The 24,961-nt window shown below is 39.8% G+C and overlaps 1 protein-coding gene across 2 annotated transcripts in view; it reads left to right on the top strand.

The window, feature by feature from the left end:
• Positions 1-3,918: 3,918 nt before the first annotated feature.
• The window catches only part of neurl1b (neuralized E3 ubiquitin protein ligase 1B), a 32,554-nt gene continuing 11,511 nt past the window's right edge, over positions 3,919-24,961 (top strand). The window contains exon 1 of one of the 2 annotated variants that reach the window (XM_058063844.1): positions 3,919-4,054. In XM_058063844.1, coding sequence (XP_057919827.1) covers positions 3,949-4,054 — 106 coding nt within the window. In that variant the 5' untranslated portion in view covers positions 3,919-3,948. Of the gene's footprint in view, positions 4,055-21,366; positions 21,725-24,961 lie in introns of those variants that run through there. The other variant, XM_058063845.1, reaches the window with a different exon arrangement.

Here is a 24,961-nt window from a genome sequence, read left to right as displayed (position 1 = left end):
TCTGCACAAAATAAGATAAAAAATAAATAAACAAGAATAAAGAAAATCAATCAATCAGTAATAAATAAATATAATAATAATAATAAAACGGCAAATAATTAAAAATTAAGAAACCACATATAGTTGGTGGGTAGACAAATTATTTTTTTTTTAGATTAAAATGAACAAAGCATTATTAGAGCCCTGTAGACATGACAAAACACGACTATAGTCACATTTATACTTTTTTAATTTACAACATATTGCGCAACTGCAGGGTCTTGAGACACATGCTAACTCGCAAACTAGAGTGCTAGCGACCTAAACGGTAGCCTTCAAGTTATTTCCTTTAAACTTAAATAGCCCAAAACTTACCACTTCCACAAGGATAGGGAGGATAACTATTAACAGTTATTTAACCTTTAACATGAACATTAATCAAACGTAATAATTTTTTCTGGGTACATGATACCATACAGCATCCATATCAAAACCTTACCACTTCCACACGGATAGGGAGGATAACTATTAACAGTTATTTAACCTTTAACATGAACATGAATCAAACGTAATAATTTTTTCTGGGTACATGATACCATACAGCATCCATATCAAACTTGCGCGGGTCGCACTAACATTAAACTTTCATGTCAAGGCGGGGGCCTCAAAGTAGTGTCCTGCGGGCCACATTTGGCCCGCGGGCCGCATGTTTGAGACCCCTGTTTTACACACTCAGTCTAACGGCTTGAAAGGAGTTTCATTATACCGACTAGCCAAAATGTGTATTGAAGGCTTCTTTCGCCATACATGATAAAAATTTTGTGTTTGAGACGTTTTGAAGTCAAATAAACCAGACAAGCTGCAGTTGCGTGACAGGAGCTCAGATAAGACCAGATCTTTTGCTTGATTGCCCAACACTTGAATGTCACAACATTACGTACGATGGCCAAGAAAGAGCTTGTTTTGTTCATCATCTCTACCATTGTATAATTGTGTTTGAAGTTCTGCAGGTCTGCAACGTCTCTCAACATGTACCAAACATATGGAACACAATGACATCAATCAGAAACCAGAAGATATTCCACGGCTGGTCAACAAAACAGTCCCACCAAAGAGCCTCCCTCATTCGCCCCTGCGACCCTGAAGACAAGCTTGTATTTTTCCACTGGCTAGAGGCCGACGGGTTGTGTTCACAAGCAGAAGTGAGATCCTGTGTGGGGCATTCAAGGAATGTCTGGCATCCTGTCTTCCCTCACCGCTTGCCCTCTATAGCTCAGTGATGTCACACCCCGAAAACATACACAGAGGAGCATATGTACATTACAATTTGTTCTGATTCTTTTTGATTACATGTTAACAATATTAGTTTGAAGCACACAGCATCGATTTGTCCTGGACAGCTTACACAAAACATCTGGAGTTTTTCAGTTATTCCAGACTATAGCTCCATATCTTCATAAACATACTGTAAATCTGGTTTCACATATTTGAGTGAAAGCACCAGACGTCCTAAATCCAAACCCTGCGTGGCTACAAAGGCTTCTTTTACTGATGAGTCCCACATGACCCATTTTTAAAGGTACACATACAGTATTATAACTGGACATTGTTAATTATAATACAAGGTTACATCAGTGTACTACAGGTCACATATGGTGACATTGACTATTTTCATTCATTCATTTTCTATCTTATCTTATCTTCACGAGGGCGTGCTGGAGCCTATCCCAGCTGTCTTCCATTGAGAGGCGGGGTACATTCTGGACTGGTCGCCAGCCAATCACAGGGCACATATAGACACATATGTACAAAAAATTTGTACATGTTGGCAGGTCCGCACTAACATATAAAGTACCACTGCCCCACTATTTGAGAGGCACTGGTTTAAATATAAGATATACTGTCCTTCCTTATTTATTGCAATGAATTGGTTCCAGGCCCTCAAGAGGGTCGCTGGGATGCTGGAGCCTATCCCAGCTGTCTTTTGGGCGAGAGGCGGGGTACTCCCTGGACTGGTCGCCAGCCAATCACAGGGCACATAGAACCTAGAAAATACAACAAAATTGAGAGTTGTGAAGCATATGTGTACAAAAAATGTGTACATGTTGGCAGGTCCGCACTAACATATAAAGTACCACTGCCCCACTATTTGAGAGGCACTGGTTTAAATATAAGATATACTGTCCTTCCTTATTTATTGCAATGAATTGGTTCCAGGCCCTCAAGAGGGTGGCGGGGATGCTGGAGCCTATAACAGCTGTCTTTTGGGCGAGAGGCGGGGTACACCCTGGACTGGTCGACAGCCAATCACAAGGCACATATAGACAAACAACCATTCACACTCACATTCATACCTATGGGCAATTTGGAGTCGCTAATTAACCTAGCATGTTTTTGGAATGTGGGAGGAAACCGGAGAACATGCAAACTCCACACAGAGATAGCCGAGGGCGGGGATCGAACTCTCTCCTAGCTGTGAGGTCTGCATGCTATGACTATTTTGAAGTATCAAAAATATCATATAAGCATGGAATCTGATTGATATGTTATGTTATGATGCATTACTCAGCATAAACGTCCTCCTTCATTTCTTATTGTTTTACAGTGGCGCACTAGAGATGCTTGCCACATGTGTGAGTGACTAATGTAGGGTGACTATATACTGAATGGTTATATGAGCTGATCACGTGATCACCAGAAGCCATCACATACTGGCCTGCATATAAAATACAATTCTTTAGTTGGGGGTGCCATCTGCTGGATGACTACGTGAATGACAATCATATAAATAATACACGCGTGGGTTTTCCTTAAGGACTCCAGTTTCCTTCCACATTCCAAAAACATACCAGGTTAATTGGGTTAATTAACTAACCCAATTGTTAATAATTGGGTTAGTTAATTAACTCCAAATTGTCCATAGGTATGAATGTGAGTGTGAATGGTTGTTTGTCTATATGTGCCCTGTGATTGGCTGCATGGTGACCAGTCCGGGGTGTAACCCGCCTCTCACCCAAAGACACTTGGGATAGGCTCCATCATGCCCTTGTGAGGATAAGCGGTATAGAAAACGGACGTATTAGTGTTTAAAATGAGTTTTTCATTATTATACATGCCTAGAAGTGATTAAAATATGTTTCTGATTTGTGTTCAATTGACTAAATATGTAAATTTTTAATGGCAAACAGAACTAAAATTGACGTTAGTTGAACAAATATGATGAAAACCTCCGATTTGGTCTCCTATTGGTCCAACTCAGCAGAATCTGTTCAAACGGTTGACCTTTGACGGGAGATGTTAATAAGTAACACTGCTCACTTGCGCTATTTATTTTGAATGCGTGCTAAAAATAAAAATACATTTTATACTCTTTGTTAAGTATTATTATTTACATTTTTTTCTGTACTTGTGTGGGTTTCTTCCCACAGTCCAAAAACCATGCATAGCAGCTAAATTTGCTGTAGGTATGAATGTGACTGTGTGACCCTGTCCAGGGTCTACATTGCCTCGTATGCAAAGCCAGCTGGGATAGGCTCCAGCTCACCTTACTGATACTTTAGGTTAGTTTAATTTGATATTTTAGGCATGTTTATGTGCTGGTTTTCCCCAATTAAACATGAAATGTGATTAATTCCAGTGCCAATAGCAACATGGCTGGAAATGTCATGCAAGGTTAAAATATGTCTGCAAGGACAACGTTGTCTAACGGTCAAAACACACCCATGCACACACACACACACAGACACACACGTGCCGACTCCTTTTCCGAGGTTGTATTTTATTGGTCAGAAGCAGATAAGAGACCCCACGTGCTCATGTTTACATACCTTCAAATTTCAAGCGGGATTTTGTATTTAGGCGGAAACACTTGCAAGAAAAGCCACACTTGACAGCAACATTTTGGGAGCAGAATACCAGCGAAAACATACCTGCAGATTTTGTTTGGAAAAGTTCTGAAGGAGACACAAGATGGGAAAGAAAAAACCTTCGATTTTTCAACTTATTGGTCTTTTCTCGTTTACCACCAAGGAAAAAGAACCGAGAAAAAAGAACTGCCATGACACTGGAGGTGCAGGTAAGTCAGTTATCCTTTAGTAATTCATATTGAAACCCAATTTGTCATATATAATAGTGTGTATATGCAGTGTATGCACCTATAGTATACACACATATACATAACCACTATGAGGTGTGTAATACAATATACAGTATACAATATATTTTCCCTTTTAAACAGTTTTTTCATGGTTTTCCTGAAATGTGACTACTGATGAGTAGATTAAATTATTTTTATCGTAAAGTGATTTTTTCTCTCCCTTCCTAAATGTTCTGGAGAGTCCCCTCATCCCCCATAATAAAGATTGTTATTATTAGATTGTTATTATTATTTGTAGACAGACAGGAAATGCCTGTCCCTCAGCTGTGGTTGTTTGGAGTGTTGTGTGGGTGAGTGAAGTTGACAATGACCTCCACTGATGAAGTCATAGCTTTCCCAGACCCTGGCAGGGGAGGGGCAATGGGAAAAACAGAACGTTGGCGGAAGTCATTAAAAGAAGCCCCTCCCTTACTTTGTGTGGCTTGTCTACATTGGGAATGGATGTTTTCTAAAATAGATTGCATAAATATAGGAAGAATTATCAATTAATTAATTTAAATTTAAATTGTTTGAATTTTTTTTGACTATGTAGCTCAACTTAATTAGCAAAAATGTTACAAAATGTCACTAAGTTTTATGACGAAACGAGGTAATCAGCTACGTGTTGCCACACGGACGGATATTACATTGCTCTGCCTGTCATTACACCGCAGACACTCGACAATGACATAATATTTGCAGAAAATGATGAATAAATGTTAATAAAAAAGTTATATTGGATAATTTCTCACGATATACTAGTGTACCACGGCACAGTGGTTGAAAATCACTGAAATAGAAAATAAATGGATGGAGCGTCGTCTCATAGCGCCTCTGCTGGTTACAAACAGGAAGTGTACTCCATTTTGCCTCAATTGCTAGCCCATTCCTAGCAACATTGTTTTAAAAAGAACTGAAAAAAGGATACTCTTATTTCTGTATCTCAGTTAATATACACACACTTGTAAATAATTTACAAGTTTCATTATTGTAACACAAAAAAGGTCACTTTGGGTCGTGTTGTTATTGGTGTCGATACCGCTATTGAACACAGGGTGGCGCTTTTCTACTGTATGTGCTGAGAATGTGGCCGTGACTAGGGAACATGGATGACTGCACTTTGAATACACCCCCTTACTCCCTGACACATGGTTTTAGTGTGTGAAACAAAGTCAAAACTCTATACAAAGAACACTTTATCGTTTTGACAGTGGTCGCCTATGTGTGAGCCCCGAGTGATGTCATACACGGGCCTCTGCCAGTGGATTGTCCGTCCATTAAAACTGGAGCCCATCCCAGCTGACTTCGGGCGTGTTCTTTTAGCGGCTAAATGCTATCATAAAGATCATATCAGCTTGCATGAGAACAACTGTCATCATCTTACGCTATTTTTAAATGACTTTGAATCAACAACAAGAACAACATGCTTTGGTAAAACCAACAAGAACTTTAGTCTCTGTTTGCAACCAATATCCTCTGGGACATTAGATATACTGTAGAACAGGAAGTTCTCATATTTACAAGGCCTTAAAATAGCCTCGTCACCCGGCACTCTCAGTGTATCGGTGTCTTGTCCAAAGTAGGGGGGGCCCCCCGTAGAAGTTTCTCACACGTGTCACACGCTAATGCCATGACAAGAGAGCCAGGGGAGACGGGAAGAGGGCTGGGGAATGGAAAAGGAGGTGGGAACAAGTTGAAGGAGCGGGAAAGAAAATAATGAGGAAGATAAATAAAAGCTTACATCGACACAGAGATTATGGAAGAGGGTTGCGGGTGTTGTTTTAACTGATGGCTGAGAACAGGAAAAGGGGCACACATGGGGGCTAAGCCAGCGGTCTCAAACATGCGGCCCGCGGGCCAAATGTGGCCCGCAGGACACTAGTTTGAGGCCCCCCGCCTTGATATGAAAGTTTAATGTTGTTTGATATGGATGCTGTATGGTATCATGTACCCAGAAAAAATTATTACGTTTGATTAATGTTCATGTTAAAGGTTAAATAACTGTTAATAGTTATCCTCCCTATCCGTGTGGAAGTGGTAAGTTTTTGGCTATTTAAGTTTAAAGGAAATAACTTGAAGGCTACCGTTTAGGTCGCTAGCTCTCTAGTTTGCGAGTTAGCATGTGTCTAAAAGACTCTGCAGTTGCACAATATGTTGTAAATAAAAAGAGTATAAATGTGACTATAGTCGTGTTTTGTCATGTCTACAGGGCTCTAATAATGCTTTGTTCATTTTAATGTAAAAAAAATAATTTGTCTACCCACCAACTATATGTGGTTTCTTAAGTTTTGATTATTTGCCGTTTTATTATTATTATTATTATATTTATTTATTACTGATTGATTGATTTTCTTTATTCTTGATTTGTTTATTTATTTTTTATTTTATATTTTTATTTTTTTTATTTTATAGTTTATTTATTTTATTTTTTTTATTTTGTGCAGAAAAATAAAAATTAAGATATTTTATCTTAATTTAATATAATTTAATTATCTTAATTTTTTTATTATATATTTGAGAACAGTGGAATGTTTTATCAGAGCTTTTATTGTAGAAAATCGGAACCAAAGCACTGAAAAAGTTTGTAATAATGCGTTTGTTTTTTTTTTGGAAAACCGGATGCGGCCCAGCCTTGCCCAGACCCTAGCTCCAGTGGCCCCCATGTAAATTGAGTTTGAGACCCCTGGTCTAAGCACTCTGTGGTGTCAATGCGCTAAAGGTGAACCAAGTATCTTTGAAACCGACCTCCTCCTTGAGGCATGCACGAGGGTTATGCAACCAAGTGTTTACGGACGCCCACACATTTACATTGTACGCCATTGATGATAACACTCTTTCTAGATCTGCTTGTTTACCTGTTGGAGCTGTGTCGCTGCATAGTGTACATTGTAACGTTTCAAATAAGGACACTCGGCTCAGCTTACAAGGTTCCCATTCGCTCATGCCCTTCCACAGAGGCTATCTTTGATGTCTGGTATGCGGTGCAGATACACAGACAGAGCCTTCAGATAGCGGATAGTCCGTAGCCACCAACACAACACGATGAAACACCTTCATTGTAAAGTTAAAACTACAGTACAAACAACAGTCTTAAGCCAATGCTATTTGTTACTCTACTATAAAAATAAAAGCATGTGTACAATTATTCCGTCTCATTACTAGACGCTTATGAAAAGGGCCAAAATGGCAGTTATCACCTTTTATTCCACTTTTATTATTCAAACTAACCAAATTTGGACTTTGTTTTCATTGAACAGGTATGTTCAGGTTGTAAATGATACAAAAATGTGCCAGGAATTGTGTTAATATAAATAACAAATAGCTTGCATTTACATTTTGAGGTCAGAACTATATTATTATTTCTAACATTAAGTATTTTTTGTAAAGGATTGTGCAAAATGTGTAGCATTTAATCTAATCTCGAGCAGGGTTCCCCAAACTCCACTCGCAGCCCGGTAGCGGTCAGTGGGTGGGGCCAAACCAGGCCGAGGGAAACTTTCAGGTGTAGTGATAAACAATGTTGCTATTGCGTCATGCTGGAGAATATACTCAACACAATAAATGTCTGCCAGATCGTTGCGATACCAATACTGTATTGCTAATAATGTAAGTCACTATGACTGCGCGGTGGTTGAGTGGCTAGCGCGCAGGCCACACAGCTAGGATTCCTACAGCTAGATTTTCCCCGTGCATGCGTGGGTTTTCTCCGGGTACTCCGGTTTCCTCCCACATTCCAAAAAACATGCTAGGTTAATTAGCGACTCCAAATTGTCCATTTTGGTATGAATGTGAGTGTGAATGGTTGTTTGTCTATATGTGTTCTGTGATTGGCTGGCGACCAGTCCAGGGTATATCCCACCTCTCGCCCGAAGACAGCTGGGATAGGCTCCAGCATGCCCGCGACCGTCTTGAGGGCCTGGAACCAATTCATTGCAATAAATAAGGAAGGACAGTATATCTTATATTTAAACCAGTGCCTCTCAAATAGTGGGGCAGTGGTACTTTATATGTTAGTGCGGACCTGCCAACATGTACACATTTTTTGTACACTTATGCTTCACAACTCTCCATTTTGTTGTATTTTCTAGGTTCTATGTGCCCTGTGATTGGCTGGTGACCAGTCCAGGACACAGCTGGGATAGGCTCCAGCATGCTCCGTCGTGAAATAAAATATTTATTATATTTATAATATTTATATTTATTTCAGTTCCCCCTCCTAAGTCAGCCATGATGGGGGTGATTTGGCTTGTAGAACAGTTTTGCTCTGATCAACCAATCAGAGGACAGAAAAGTGCTGATGTCACTGTTAGCCGGTTCGCTGGTCCTGAGAGGCCAATCTGAATTCTGACAGACTAACAATCATTGGTAATACTGTCTATGTCACATGGGCCAGCACTTCTGATTTTGAAGGCCCTGGGCAGATTACGCTGATATGGTAATACATACTAGAAGCTGATTGGACAACAAAAATCTAACATACAAATACACCACTGTAAGCATAACACATTACTAAATGAAAATACTTGACAGCTGTAATAAATTAATAGATACAAATACATAAAATAAATAATATAATTTAAGTCATAGATGTATATCAGTGCTTCTGATAGTGTTTAGGCCAGCAGAGAAGGCCTTGCCGACCCTGACTGCACACCATTAATAAAATCACATGCTGATTCAATGTTATATATAAAAAAAAGCCTCAAACCACAACAACTTTTGCAGTTATCAACATCCAATTATTCATTCATTCATTTTCTACCGCTTTTTCCTCACGAGGGTCGCGGGGGGTGCTGGAGCCTATCCCAGCTGTCTTCGGGCGTAAGGCGGGGTACACCCTGGACTAGTGGCCAGCCAATCACAGGGCACATATAGACAAACAACCATTCACACTCACATTCATACCTATGGACAATTTGGAGTGGCCAATTAACCTAGCATGTTTTTGGAATGTGGGAGGAAACCGGAATACCCGGAGAAAACCCACGCATGCACGGGGAGAACATGCAAACTCCACACAGAGATGCCCGAGGGTGGAATTGAACCCTGGTCTCCTAGCTGTGAGGTCTGTGCGCTAACCCCTAGACCACCGTGCCGCCATCCAATTATTATTTATCATTATTATTGTAGCAGTCCAGAAAGCTGACACACTTTTTAAAACTTGATTGTGACCTTAACACGTCAACAGCAGTTTTCCTTTCCAACACATCAGCACCCACACCCACACCCACACCCACACAACACTTCCTCATCCTACTTCAATTACAAGTGAGGAGCATTCAGGGACATCGAGACTCGCAATATCAATACAAAACACAAATAGAGCCCTCCATTATGCACTTATTATAGGTGATAGCTGTTCAATAATTACTTTCCTTGGTAATTAATTACATCTATGAAGGAGTAATTCTGTTACTAATTGGTAATGGTAGTGGTTTTATTTCATTTGAACATGCATCACATTACAATTGAACGCATCCCATAATCAGTTCACAGTTCCACATGTCCAAAAGGAGTAGGAAGAAGCAAAGCTTATTAAATCCTACCCCTCCATCTGGTATTTTTACAATCAGTAACTGTTACATTTGTTCACTTCCTGCTTTCCATAATACAGTTTAAGGATTTTTTTTTCGTTTTTTTTTTTTTTAATAATGTACCTCGTACCGAAGTACAAGGTGATATGACCATACAATGACATAATGGGTACCATAGTAAGTGTCAATATATATTCCTTACTCAATCCATGCCATAGTTTGATTCCATATACTGAAATGCTATAGCTTTTTTTAACGTAGTCCTAGCATATAGTAAGTGTTTCAAATGTAGTTCTTCCCTGAGATCATATTTCTCCTCTCTTGTAGAGTATTGGTATTGGATAAGTATTAGTATAAGTATAAGTATTGGATGACATTTTTAGGTAATTGGTTATTTTTAGCCTTATACATTATTTTAGCTGTTTGAAGATTAACTATATCAGCAAGTATTTGTGATTTTTGAAATAAGGAGTTAGTATGTTCTCTGTAGGCGGCATTATGAATTATCCTTACTGACCTTTTTTGCAGTACATTTAGCGAGTGAAGATTGCTTTTATAGTTATTACCCCATATTTCCACACAATAAGTAAGATATGGTAGAACCAGAGAACAATAAAGAGTGTGGAGTGATTTCTGATTGAGAACAAATTTTGCTTTGTTCAATATTGAAATATTTCTGTAAGTATTTCGGAAATATACTTTTTTACAGTAATTTGCCCAACACTGATCCTCATTTGATTAGAAGAGAAGGAAAACTATTTCTTCAAACATTTTCTGGCCTTGAATTGCCTTCTTTGAAGAAATACTGTAGATGCTTGTTTTCGTTTTGTTCTAGTTCAAATTGGGTCGCTAAAATCAGGCTATGACAAGACCCACACACACATAAATGAAGCCTTTGTCGTTTTTAGTCTCATTTGCTCCTGCAGGGTTGCAGAGCTGTCACCAACCGTTAAGAGTATTTTTCTTCAAAATGTTGAGATAGGAAAGAATCCAGTTGTTTGTGTCCCCTCGTGGGCTGAAGCGTCGTTTTGTTTGAACATAATTAGAAGACTGGGAGCTTTGAGGGTGAATTGAGGGCACCCAGCCATCCATCTGCTACACAGGAGGAGCTCCTTGAAGCTACCATGCAGAAGTCAGCTAGCAGAACATGCTACCTAACGCCACATATCAGCAGTGTTGCAGAAGATATACCTCGACTCAGTGATGAAAAAATGGGTGCACCCCCTAGAATGCACATATAGACAAACAACCATTCACACTCACATTCATACCTATGGACAATTTGGAGTCGCTAATTAACCTAGCATGTTTTTGGAATGTGGGAGGAAACCGGAGTACCCGGCGAAAACCCACGCATGCACGGAGAACATTCTGGGAATCCTAGCCTGCATGCTAACTACTCGGCCACCGTGCAGCCATAGTGACTTATTTTATTAGCAATACAATATTGGTATCGCAACGATCTGGCACACATTTATTGTGTTGACCAACAGTGTATTCTCCAGTATAGCGTAATGGCAATATTTTTTTATCACTGCATCTGAGATGGCCGAGGGTGGAATTGAACTCAAGTCTCCTAGCTGTGAGGCCTGCGCAATAACCACTATTTTCTACAATAAAAGCTCTGACAAAATATCTTAAATATTCTTAATTTTAATTTTTAATTTTTATTTTTCTGCACAAAATAAGATGAAAAATAAATAAACAAATCAAGAATAAAGAAAATCAATCAGTAATAAATAAATATAATAATAATAATAATAATAAAACAGAAAATAATAAAAACCTAAATAACCGCATATAGTTGGTGGGTAGACAAATTATTTTTTTCAGATTAAAATTAACAAAGCATTATTAGAGCCCTGTAGATATGACAAAACACGACTATAGTCACATTTATACTTTTTTATTTACAACATGTTGCGCAACTGCAGGGTCTTGAGACACATGCTAACTCGCAAACTAGAGAGCTAGCGACCTAAACGGTAGCCTTCGAGTTATTTCCTTTCAACTTAAATAGCCAAAAACTTACCACTTCCACACGGATAGGGAGGATAACTATTAACAGTTATTTAACCTTTAACATGAACATTAATCAAATGTAATAATTTTTTCTGGGTACATGATACCATACAGCATCCATATCAAACTTGCGCGGGCTGCACTAACATTAAACTTTCATATCAAGGCAGGGGCCTCAAAGTAGTGCCCTGCGGGCCACATTTGGCCCGCGGGCCGCGTGTTTGAGACCCCTGTTATTACCAAATGTGGCATTACAGTATTACAGTTCACGAGGTGAAAATGTATTCCATTATTACATAATGTGTTGCTACAGACGTAGCAATATGTTTGGCCTTTCTGGAGAAAATAAGCGAATGCTAACGCTCAATAAACATGACAGCTGCCAGCCACTCGTGAACTTCATTCATTGAGCGGCCACATTGCAGTCTTTGAAGCAGGGATTACAGCAAGCAGGCCTGCTTGCATGTCTTTCTTTGCCGCTATGCTGAGAAACCGCTCAAGGTTAATAATAGCAATAGTATTTAAGGTCACGACCTCAAAACCCTCATTGGCTCCCTCTGGTCGAGGTCGGGATCGTGTTAGGCGCCACCGTAGTCACAATGTTAGCTCTAGCATGTAAGTTTCTTTGCTCACACTGTGCGGTAGTTGGGGTTAAAGGTCAAAGGAGTGAACTCGAGTCATGCGACTTGGACTGCGGTCATAATTTTTATGACTTTGGAATCAATCTGACAATATCACCAAAGATTTGCAATTGGATGACTTGACTCGGACTTTGGTCTAATGACTTGAAAATACTGCATGTGTTAAAAATAAAATGTGTCCCCAGTCAGTAGTTCTCATGAACTAGTTTAAAGTTCAGTTCACATAGTACAGTAAACACTTCAAGTTGATGACTTCGGACTTGACTCGAACTGTCATGTCCCGATTTGAGACTTGGCTTGGACTTGCATGAGTTCGAGCACTCTCACCCCACTGCAATTTGCTTGGCTTCACTGGGTCTAGCAATAAAAATTGGAATTGCCCCCCTTCATATTTGACTACCATTGTAGTAGTACTAAAGTAGTATACTAGTACTATACTGTAGTACTAAATGTTCTGCAAAAACTGGCCCCATTCGCCCGACTCACACAACTTCCACCATCTAATCAAGAGTTATTTATTGCAATAGGTTGGAGCCTATCCCAGCTGTCTTCGAAACAAGAGGCGGGGTACATCCTGGATTGGTCGACAGCCAATCACAGGGCACATATAGTCAAACAACCATTCACACTCACATTCATACCTATGGACAATTTGGAGTCGCTAATTAACCTAGCATGTTTTTGGAATGTGGGAGGAAACCGGAGTACCCGGAGTAACCATTTTGAGGGGTTTCTGTGTGGAAGTGGTTTTTTCATTCATTCATTTTCTACCGCTTTTCCTCACGAGGGTCGCAAGGGATGCTGGAGCCTATGCCAGATGTCTTCAGGCAAGAGGCGGGGTACACCTCAGCCAATCAAAGGGCACTTACAGACAAACAACCATTCACACTCTATCCCAGCTGTCTTCGGAACGAGAGGCGGGGTACATCTTGGACTGGTCGGCAGCCAATCACAGGGTACATATAGTCAAACAACCATTCACACTCACATTCATACCTATGGACAATTTGGAGTCGCTAATTAACCTAGCATGTTTTTGGAATGTGGGAGGAAACCGGAGTACCCGGAGTAATCATTTTGAGGGGGTTCTGTGTGGAAGTGGTTTTTTCATTCATTAATTTTCTACCGCTTTTCCTCACGAGGGTCGCAAGGGATGCTGGAGCCTATGCCAGATGTCTTCAGGCAAGAGGCGGGGTACACCTCAGCCAATCAAAGGGCACTTACAGACAAACAACCATTCACACTCTATCCTAGCTGTCTTCGGAACGAGAGGCGGGGTACATCCTGGATTGGTCAGCAGCCAATCACAGGGTACATATAGTCAAACAACCATTCACACTCACATTCATACGTATGGACAATTTGGAGTCGCTAATTAACCTAGCATGTTTTTGGAATGTGGGAGGAAACCGGAGTACTCGGCGAAAACCCACGCATGCACGGAGAACATGCTGGGAATCCGAGCTGTGTAGCCTGCATGCTAACTAGCTATAGTGACTTATTTTATTAGCAATACAATATTGGTATCGCAACAATCTGGCACACATTTATTGTGTTGACTCACAGTGTATTTTCCATTATAGCGTAATGGCAATATTTTTTTTTATCACAGCATCTGAGATGGCCGAGGGTGGAATTGAACTCAGGTCTCCTAGCTGTGAGGCCTACGCAATAACCACTCAACCACCGCACGGTTAAGATTGATTATTTAGTTACATAAGCTTTCAACGCTGGGAAAGTTATATTATTGTTTGAATTCAAGTGAGACTTAAAAACCTTTCAATTGGTTTTTCCGCAGAAATTTCCCCCAAAACCGCCCAAGTTCCCTTAATGAGATCTTGGATTGGTTTCTGGTGCAACGTAAAGTGAAGCCATTTGTTAGCTTTTGGGAGCCGGAGGGCAAAAATTCTGACAAGCCTTGAATTTCTTGGGAAGCCATTTCCTTTGGAACGCTGTCATAAATTCTAATGATGCTAACGGGGCTTAATTGGTAGCTTCTTAGCTTCGCTGTAACATACCACAAGAATACGTCGTGTTCCCGACATATGCCTGACAGAATTAATGTGAACATTTTATAACTGTGCTAAAAAATGAAGTGATGCAGGTTAACATCATGCATCCATCTTTTTAATGTCACCGCGAACAAAAACTATGCTATGCTGCTGGTATAAAAAACATCAACATAAAACATGCATGCGCCTCACTCAATCTATTTTTATATAGTTTCGAACCCGGGATTAATAATGTATAGCTTTTAACTTGTAAATTTTAATGTTTTACCAGATGGGTTATTTCTGGGTTGTGCATGTTAGGCGTGTGTATGTAGAGTCATGTTCAAAAAAAATTTTTTTTTTTTTTTTTTTTTTGCCTGGAGACTAGACATGAACTGCGATTAGCTCTGACAAACAGAGGTTTGTGTCATTTCCGCTGCATCAAGCATGTGACTTTGCAGGCCCTTTGGAGGGGGAAAATGAAATGACCAGTTAGTGCACAATTGTGGAATGAAAGAGGAACATTTGATGTATTTGTACTATATATATATTTTTTTTATATGATATGATATTCTGCACCGGTGTCTGTGGCCATTGTGCACAAGGCGAGAATAATAAGAAGACGAAGTGAGCCGTGTTGTTCTAGGCTGAGAGTATTTCCTGCATCTCCATCAGTGGTGCATCCGCTCTTCAGCTCACAGAACACTGAGACAATAGAACAGATGGAGGAAGAACACTGTCCGTGCATCTGGTTTAAATGCATTGACACACCATTTTTAGCACGTCTCCCACTGACAACAGAGGCCCTAAACACAACATTACAAAGAAAACCTCTGTTTTATGCTGCAGAACCAGAACCAGACTAACTTCAAAGTGCAACAGCGACTATTTCTAACAATGCTCAACAAGCATGAAGACGCGTTTTGAATTTCTTGCCTTGTGGGACTAATGAACGATTGTCCTTTTCTTTTTGAACGCTTGACTGCTCACATTGTGTTACAATAGCGGGAGACATTTCATGTCAGGAGCTGTCATGTTACGTAACAACACATTTAAAGACACAGTTAGTGGAAAATATGCACGTTTTGAATTCCATCACAGTGTGGCTACTTCCGACCTACATCTGTAGTCCACTATATTCATTCATTCATTCATTTTCTACCGCTTATCCTCACAAAGGTTGCGTGGGGGTTGTCTTCGGGCGATAGGCGGGGTTACACCCTAGACTGGTCGCCAGTCAATCACAGGGCACAGGAGAAGATTGGACAGACCAATGATATGTAACAAGAATCACTGTTCCTAAGTTAGAACTGGCCGGCATGGTGAAAAAGTGGTTGGCATAGTTAGGAGATCTGGGTTCGAATCTCAGCAAGGGTAGGTGTTCTCCCTGTTCCAATTGTTTTTCAATATAACTTTATTATATTTTTTATTAACTGAAAAATATTTGGCTGCACGGTGGTGGAGACAGCTAGGAGACCAGGGTTCAATTCCACCCTTGGTCATCTCTGTGTGGAGTTTGAATGATCTCCCCGTGCATGCGTGGGTTTTCTCTGGGTACTCCGGTTTTTCATCCCACATTCCAAAAACATGCTAGGTTAATTAGCGACTCCAAATTGTCCATAGGTATTAATGTGAGTGTGAATGGTTGTTTGTCTATATGTGCCCTGTGATTGGCTGGATGGCCACCAGTCCAGGGTGTACCCCGCCTCTCGCCCGAAGACACCTGTGATAGGCTCCAGCACCCCCGTGACCCTCGTGAGGCTAAGCAGTAGAAAATGAATGAATGAATGAGTTCTCCTCTTATTTTGTGTGGAAGTGGTAACTTTTTGGCTAGTTATTTTGTCTTTCTCCACCCTCGGCCATCTCTGTGTGGCGTTTGCATGTTCTCCCCGTGCATGCGTGGGTTTTCTCTGGGTACTCCGGTTTTTCCTCCCACATTCCAAAAACATGCTAGGTTAATTGGCGACTCCAAATTGTCCATAGGTATGAATGTGAGTGTGAATGGTTGTTTGTCTATATGTGCCCTGTGATTGGCTGGCGACCAGTCCAGGGTGTACCCCGCCTCTCGCCCGAAGACAGCTGGGATAGGCTCCAGCATGCCCATGACTCTTGTGAAGATAAGCGGTATAGAAAATGGATGGATGGATCTCACACAGCTAGGAGACCCGGGTTTGATTCCACCCTCAGGAACCCCAATAGACCTAATGAGAAGACAGAAGTTCATATTAAAAACAGATGTAGTAGAACTGCCTGTTCCAGTGAAAATGTGACCAGAAACAACATTTTTGATTAAACATGGTGGTTGTTTTGCAGCATGTTTGAGTTTATTGTTGAAGTTCAAGGTGGTATGACCTACTTCATCCATTAGAGGAATACTTGAGGGGTTTGGACCTTGGCATTCCCCTTGCTGAGCACCATGACATTAAAAGACTTTTCAATTGACTGTTCCACTCTGAATTTACATGCATTTGATACTAATTAAAGATTCTAATTGAACATTTGGGCTTCTCCACTCTTGCCCTCAGTCTCCCCTTGAATAAAAATCGCCCATACCGCGGTACCGGGTACCCAAAAGTACTCTCATACTAAGAAATAAATACAGAAGACCTTCATTCGCCTCCACTGTTTTGCTCACAAGTCAAAAGTAATCAGTTTCAAAGCCATCTAATAGAAAAATAAAGTCAAACGTTGTCTCTATGGCTATAAATCACTGTTTCACAACCTCCGGAGGCAGCTTAGCTTCTGTCATACTGTCATAGCAATGAGAGTGACATATCTGTGCTAACAGTGTCCAGGGGTGTCTGGATATAGTAATGCAAGGTTGATCTTTAGGTCTGGGTCGAAAAAAAAACCCCTAAGACTTTCTTTTAGACCACATTTCAACTAAATATTATATAATACTATAATGTTATTGTGCAATGACAATAAAGAAAGTCAAACAACCATTCACACTCACATTCATACCTATGGACAATTTGGAGTTGCTAATTAACCTAGCATGTTTTTGGAACCCACGCACGCATGCGGAGAACATGCAAACACCACACAGAGATTCCTGACGGTGGAATCGAACCCATGTCTCCTAGCTGTGTGAAATCCATCCATCCATCCATTTTCTATACCGCTTATCCTCACGAGAGTCAGGGGCATGCTGGAGCCTATCCCAGCTGTCTTCAGGCGAAAGGCAGGGTACACCCTGGACTGGTGGCCACCCAGCCAATCACAGGTCACATATAGACAAACAACCATTCACACTCACATTCATACCTATGGACAATTTGGAGTCGCTAATTAACCTAGCATGTTTTTGGAACCTGTGTGTTTTGGAACATGCAAACACCACATAGAGATTCCTGACGGTGGAATCGAACCCATGTCTCCTAGCTGTGTGAGATCCATCCATCCATTTTCTATACCGCTTATCCTCACGAGAGTCACAGGCATGCTGGAGCCTATCCCAGCTGTCTTCCGGTGAGAGGCGGGGTACACCCTGGACTGGTGGCCAGCCAATCACAGGGCACATATAGACAAACAACCATTCACACTCACATTCATACCTATGGACAATTTGGAGTCGCCAATTAACCTAGCATGTTTTTGGAATGTGGGAGGAAACCGGAGTACACGGAGAAAACCCACCACGCATGCACGGGGAGAACATTCAAACTCCACACAGAGATGACCGAGGGTGGAATTGAACCCTGGTCTCCTAGCAGTCAAATGTTTTCAGTTAATACAAAATATAATATAAAATAATAAAGATGTATTGAAAAACAATTGGAAAACACCAGGTATTAGTACAAGTAACATTTTAACACTGTTTTCTCAATCTTAACTTTGATGGCACATGAAGGGAGCACAATGAGTTCTACGGCCGGCATCACACTTTTCCACTTTTCCATCACCGTTACACTTAACAAATAGCTTCTTAGAGGAACGCTAACAAGCAGAACATAATATTGTGAGTAGTCAAATGGCGAACAGAAATTGTTAGCTTTGGCTTTACATTGCCGACTGTTTATTTATGCAGCGAGAGTTGGACTTCAACAACAACATTTCGAAATTCTTTCAGTCCACTTTTGTTGCACTTTCACTGATTATCTGGCACACGTAGTATGGAGGACCAAAACTGCCGAAATAATAAATAAATAAATAAATAAAAGTGAAAATAAAAACAAAATTGAAAAAAAAATCGAAAAATTAAATACACAAAAATAAATATAAATGGAAATAAAAACAAAAATAAAAAATATATACATAAATAAATAAATAAAAGCAAAAATAAATACAAAAATAAAAAACAAGATTCAAAAATTAAAAATAAATACAAAAATAAATGTAGAAATAAATACAAAAATAAATATATAAGTAGAATTACATATCAATAAATAAGTGCAATAAGTGCAATTTATTTATTAGATAAATAGAATTACATATCAATAAATAAGTGCAATAAGTGCAATTTATTTATTGATATGTAATTCTATTTATATATTTATTTTGTATTTATTTCTACATTTATTTTTGTATTTATTTTTAATTTTTGAATCTTGTTTTTTATTTTTGTATTTATTTTTGCTTTTATTTATTTATTTATGTATATATTTTTTGTTGTTTTTATTTCCATTTATATTTATTTTTGTGTATTTAATTTTTGGATTTTTTTTTTTCATTTTTGTTTTTATTTTCACTTTTATTTATTTATTTATTTATTATTTTGGCAGTTTTGGTCCTCCATAACGTAGCTCCTTATGAAACCACACGTTATCAGACTCACTTAACACACTTAGCTTTCTCCGAGTTCTCAATAATTTGTACACATTCAAACAGTCTGTTAAGTGCTGAAAATGGCCAAAAATGCTATTTAATTCATGATTTTGTAATAAAATCAACACCACGCTCATTAGACTCCCATCGACGAGTCTCCCATTTGATTGCAGAGTTCATTGCAGGCTCAGTATTCACTTCCTGTGTTGATCCCCTATGCCGGAGCACCTCGTTTTCTATCCGATGCCCGACAAGGGCTCCGGTTCGCCCCAAACACCATTCAGTAAAGGTTCATATAAGGAGCCACCATATCCTGCTAAAACAAACAGCACCGAGGAGGTAGAAACAAATGCTTTTGTTTCGGAGATATATTTAGATTCAGGCTGCCTTCACCCAAACGTCATGTCTCGGGGGGGGCCTTGTTTGCCCTCAAGAATAATAAGATCCCTGTGACCATGTTGGCACCAAGAGTAACCCATACGCCGTTTCTGCAAGAATAAAATACTGCAAATTTACAATGAAGATTTTTCCAAATCTTATACTATACATTATACTATAAGAAATGAAGTGTCTTCTCATTAAAGAGAGTCTGAAGCAATCCAAGCCCTGCAGGCCATGACTCCTCTGAGAGCAGTGTGGTCCAGAAGACAGGAAACAGCTTGAAAGAAGTCCAGCAGTCAAGGCCATGGGAGGGGTAGAGAAAACGGGGATTTCCTCATATGATGACCTGGACTTTTATCAAAAGTGTGCCGTCTTTGATTTGGCGCAGCACATGAGCATGATCAGCATTGTGGGATCTGTTTGCGTCTTCAGGGATCACAATGGGAACTAATGGGAACTTTTGGATTTAAGAAGTTCGAGGATGAAAAGCAACTTTCACCTAGAATGACACTCACGGTCACGATGTGAGTTTTACAGTTTAGTGCAAGGGGTCTCAAACATGCGGCCCGCGGGCCAAACTTGAAATATTAAGTCAGTTAGTATATGTTTTGTTTGAGTCGGACCATCTGGAATGGATTAATATTACTAAAACCGAGGTCTTAGGGACAAAAATACTTTGAATGGTCATTTAATTGTGGGAACCGCTAACACAACCGCTAACATCCTAATACAGACCACCATCTTAAGTATATGACAGTGTACCACCAGACCGAGCAGAAACTGTAGTAATTCTACACTTAATCAAACTTACTTAAGATTTGTCAGATCAAACCACAATTGATGTAGAAGACTTCAGCGGAATACATTATATATACATACATTATATATATATATACACTCTAAATCAGGGGTCTGAAACATGCGGCCCGCGGGCCAAATGTGGCGCGCAGGACACTAGTTTGAGGCCCGCGCCTTGATATGAAAGTTTAATGTTAGTGCGGCCCGCGCAAGTTTGATATGGATGCTGTATGGTATCATGTACCCAGAAAAAATTATTACGTTTGATTAATGTTCATGTTAAAGGTTAAATAACTGTTAATAGTTATCCTCCCTATCCGTGTGGAAGTGGTAAGTTTTTGGCTATTTAAGTTTAAAGGAAATAACTTGGAGGCTACCGTTTAGGTCGCTAGATCTCTAGTTTGCGCGCATCCATCTACAGGGCTCTAATAATGCTTTGTTCATTTTAATCTGAAAAAAATAATTTGTCTACCCACCAACTATATGTGGTTTCTTAAGTTTTTATTATTTGCTGTTTTTATTATTTTATTATTTTATTATTATTATTATATTTATTTATTTATTACTGATTGATTGATTTTCTTTATTCTTGATTTGTTTATTTATTTTTCATCTTATTTTGTGTAGAAAAATAAAAAGTGAGATATTTGAGAACAGTGGAATGTTTTATCAGAGCTTTTATTGTAGAAAATCGGAACCAAAGCAAAGTTTATTAATTTTTTTTTTTTTTTTGGGGAAAACCTGATGTGGCCCAGTCTCACCCAGACCCTAGCTCCAGTGGCCCCCCAAGTAAATTGAGTTTGAGACCCCTTTCATTTCTACAACATTACCATGCCAGGTTATTATTTGAGTCTATAAAATAGACACAATTTAATGTAAACATGGATCTGACTGCTGTTGAACATATTATATTTCACTTTATATAAATTGCCCAAGTAAAGCTAGTTTTTTTATGTACAAGCATCATCCTGCATTATCAATAATAAAAGGAAATTAGTCAAAGTAGGTAATTTTTTACAAAGAAACATAAATATAGGAAGTAAAAGCTCATCACCAATCTGACCTTTTTGTATGTAAATATATGACCTCTTGTCCACCACCACCCACTCCCCACGACAAGTCAGCAAACATTACCACAGCCTTTGAGCAGTGCTTTTTAAGGACTATCCCTGCTTCCTGTGTCTTTAAAGTGCAGTAGGAGCCTCTCCTAAATAGAGGAGGAGGGGGGGCTGCTGTGCGCCACTTGGAGGTGTCTGCCTGCCTCTCAAAGGAGCGTGTCCGTGTATACTGAACACACGGGAGTCCCAGTTTGATTCGGATTCGCGGAAAAAAAAATTCTCGCAAGAGATAAGGAAAGGAAAAAGGGGCGATACACACATGGATGGACGGACGGACGCTGCAATCTGGATTCGTTTGGCTGCCGGTGCGCGACATTTGTGGACATAATGGGGAATACGACACCTAAACCATTAATAGGTGAGGCGTCTGTGATATTTATTTTATTGGAGATTCCGTGTGTGACGTGCACGATGTGGCGTGTAGATACAGTATATATATATATATATATGTGTGTGTGTGTGTGTGTGTTCGATTTCCTCGACATGTTATCGCTGCGCATCACTGTGGGAGCTGAACGTGATTGCCGTGGCGCTAATCAATTGCACATAAATGAAAGCAATGTTAGTGGGGGGGTCACCTGTTCACGCTGATAGTGGGTCACCCACCACACAGAGTGGACAATCATGAGCACTACTCCAAAAGATAAACCAGTTGCATATCTTATTGCATTAAAAACGTCTTTACATATGATATAGAAATGCATGGTTACTTTAATTTTTTAATATTTTACATTTTATGGATATTAATAATTGCTCAATCTATAATAGCAGCAATCTATAATATTCTTAACATTTGCAAGACTGTCATCTCAACCGGATCACCGCCATCCATACATCTTCTATATGCCGTTTAACATTACTAAGGTCAGGGGCATGCTGGAGCCTATCCCAGCCAATATTTTTTTAAACATATTATTCAAATGATAACTTTATTACAGCAAACATGGAAATATGTTGATTCATTTCAGGTTCATGGAAAATAATGGACGGGCAGTTCCATTATGATTATGCGGGGGTGGGAGATCCATCTATTTTCTATACCGCTTATCCTCATGAAAGTCACGGGCATGCTGGAGCCTATCCCAGCCAATATATTTTTAAACATATTATTCAAATGATAACTTCATTACAGCCAACTTGGAAATTTGTTGATTCATTTCAGGTTCATGGAAAATGATTGACGGGTAGTTCCATTATGATTATGCAGGGGTGGAAGATACATCCATACATACATTTTTTATACCGCTTATCCTCACGAGAGTCACATGCATGCCGGAGCCTATCCCAGCTGTCTTCGAGCAAGAGGCGGGGTACACCCTTTGACTGGTGGCCAGCCAATCACAGGGCACATATAGACAAACAACCATTCACACTCAAATTCATACCTATGGACAATTTGGAGTTGCTAATTAACCTAGCATGTTTGGTTGCATGGGGAGAACATGCAAACACCACACAGAGATTCTTGAGGGTGGAATCGAACCCGGGTCTCCTAGCTGCGTGACCAGTGTGTTCACCACTTGACCACTATGCAGCCACAGGGTGGAAGATCCATTGATGTAAATTAATGCAAATATCAAGGCATCAAGGGCGGCAAGGCGGTAGAGTGGTTAGCGTGCAGACCTCACAGCTAGGAGACCAGGGTTCAATTCCACCCTCGGCTATCTCTGTGTGGAGTTTGCATGTCTCCGGGTACTCCGGTTTCCTCCCACATTCCGAAAACATGCTAGGTTAATTAGCGACTCCAAATTGTCCATAGGTATGAATGTGAGTGTGAATGGTTGTTTGTCTATATGTGCCCTGTGATTGGCTGGCCACCAGTCCAGGGTGTACCCCGCCTCTTGCCCAAAGACAGCTGGGATAGGCTCCAGCACCCTCCCTTGTGAGGAAAAGCGGTAGAAAATGAATGAATGAATGAATAACTGGGTGGCACGGCAGTTTAGTGGTTAGCGCGTAGACCTCACAGCTATGAGACCAGGGTTCAATTCCACCCTCGGCCATCTCTGTGTGGAATTTGCATGTTCTCCCCGTGCATGAGTGGGTTTTCTCCGGGTACTCCGGTTTCACATTCCAAAAACATGCTAGGTCCATAGGTATGAATGTGAGTGTGAATGGTTGTTTGCCTATCTGAATGGTTGTTTATCAATGCAAAACTACATTACATGTGAGATTTAATATATACTGTTAAACATGTTACTCTACATGCTTTTCCACTCTCACGGGGTAAACAGGGCTTTTATTCCAAGATAGCAGTGACACATCTGCCTGTTTTATGTCAGACACATTATTCCTGGAGTACAATCGCAAGCGACTCCTGATTGTGCCCATGAGCAGCGTTGTCATTATTATAAATCATCACAACATCACTACTTTGTCATTTGACACCTAAAGCACAATACTTTATAATCAGTGCCCCATGTCGCTTTGATTTACTGCCCGTCCCACTCCCACGCCCCCACACAGGCTAGACACGATGTAGTCACCGCTACCAAGCCAACACCAACGCATGGGACTTGCGGGGAGGAAGCACTAAGCATGCATTGTTTATATGGAACACATTCTCTCTCTTTAGCATTTAAATGCATCTTTATGTACAGACTCTAAATCAAAACATATGATAAAAAGCCTACAATGATCTTATTGAGCGTATTCAACAAAAGGTGCAGTAATAACACTGTGAAATTCTTCAAATCCATCAAATCTCATGTTTTTCGGAGTAAATGACTTTAGTGTATGACGATCAGACGTTACGCCCGGAGCTAAGAAGGAATAACGGCTCTGCTCATGTAGTCGCTGTTGTTGCTCCATCTTACATGAAGCGTCTTGTGCTCATGTCTTATGATTGCATCTATTCTTGCTTGTTTGTCAAAGGGGCCAAAACACCTGAAGTAGCCTGTCCTGGTTTCGCCTTGAAGAAATGGTGTTGTATCTCAAATTGGAGGTGCTCTCGTGGAGGTTTCTGCAAATGAAACTACTAATATATTATATTATATATATAATATATTCCACTGTTCTAATAAAAAATCTTACTTTTTTTTCTACACAAAATAAGATGAAAAATAAATAAACAAATCAAGACTAAAGAATCAATCATTAATAAATAAATATAATAATAATAATAAAACGGCAAATAATAACAACTTAAGAAACCACATATAGTTGGTGGGTAGACAAATTATTTTTTTCAGATTAAAATGAACAAAGCATTATTAGAGCCCTGTAGACATGACAAAACACGACTATAGTCACATTTATACTCTTTTTATTTACAACATATTGCGCAACTGCAGGGTCTCGAGACACATGCTAACTCGCAAACTAGAGAGCTAGCGACCTAAACGGTAGCCTTCAAGTTATTTCCTTTAAACTTAAATAGCCAAAAACGTACCACTTCCACACGGATAGGGAGGATAACTATTAACAGTTATTTAACCTTTAACATGAACATTAATCAAACGTAATAATTTTTTCTGGGTACATGATACCATACAGCATCCATATCAAACATTAAACTTTCATATCAAGGCGGGGGCCTCAAACTAGTGTCCTGCGGGCCACATTTGGCCTGCGGGCCGCGTGTTTGAGACCCCTAATT

Source organism: Doryrhamphus excisus, chromosome 23 (genome assembly GCF_030265055.1).
Source record: "Doryrhamphus excisus isolate RoL2022-K1 chromosome 23, RoL_Dexc_1.0, whole genome shotgun sequence".
NCBI classification, from domain to species: Eukaryota; Metazoa; Chordata; class Actinopteri; order Syngnathiformes; family Syngnathidae; genus Doryrhamphus; species Doryrhamphus excisus.
Note: the sequence above shows the minus strand (reverse complement) of the source record. Positions and strands in the feature narration are given on the sequence as shown.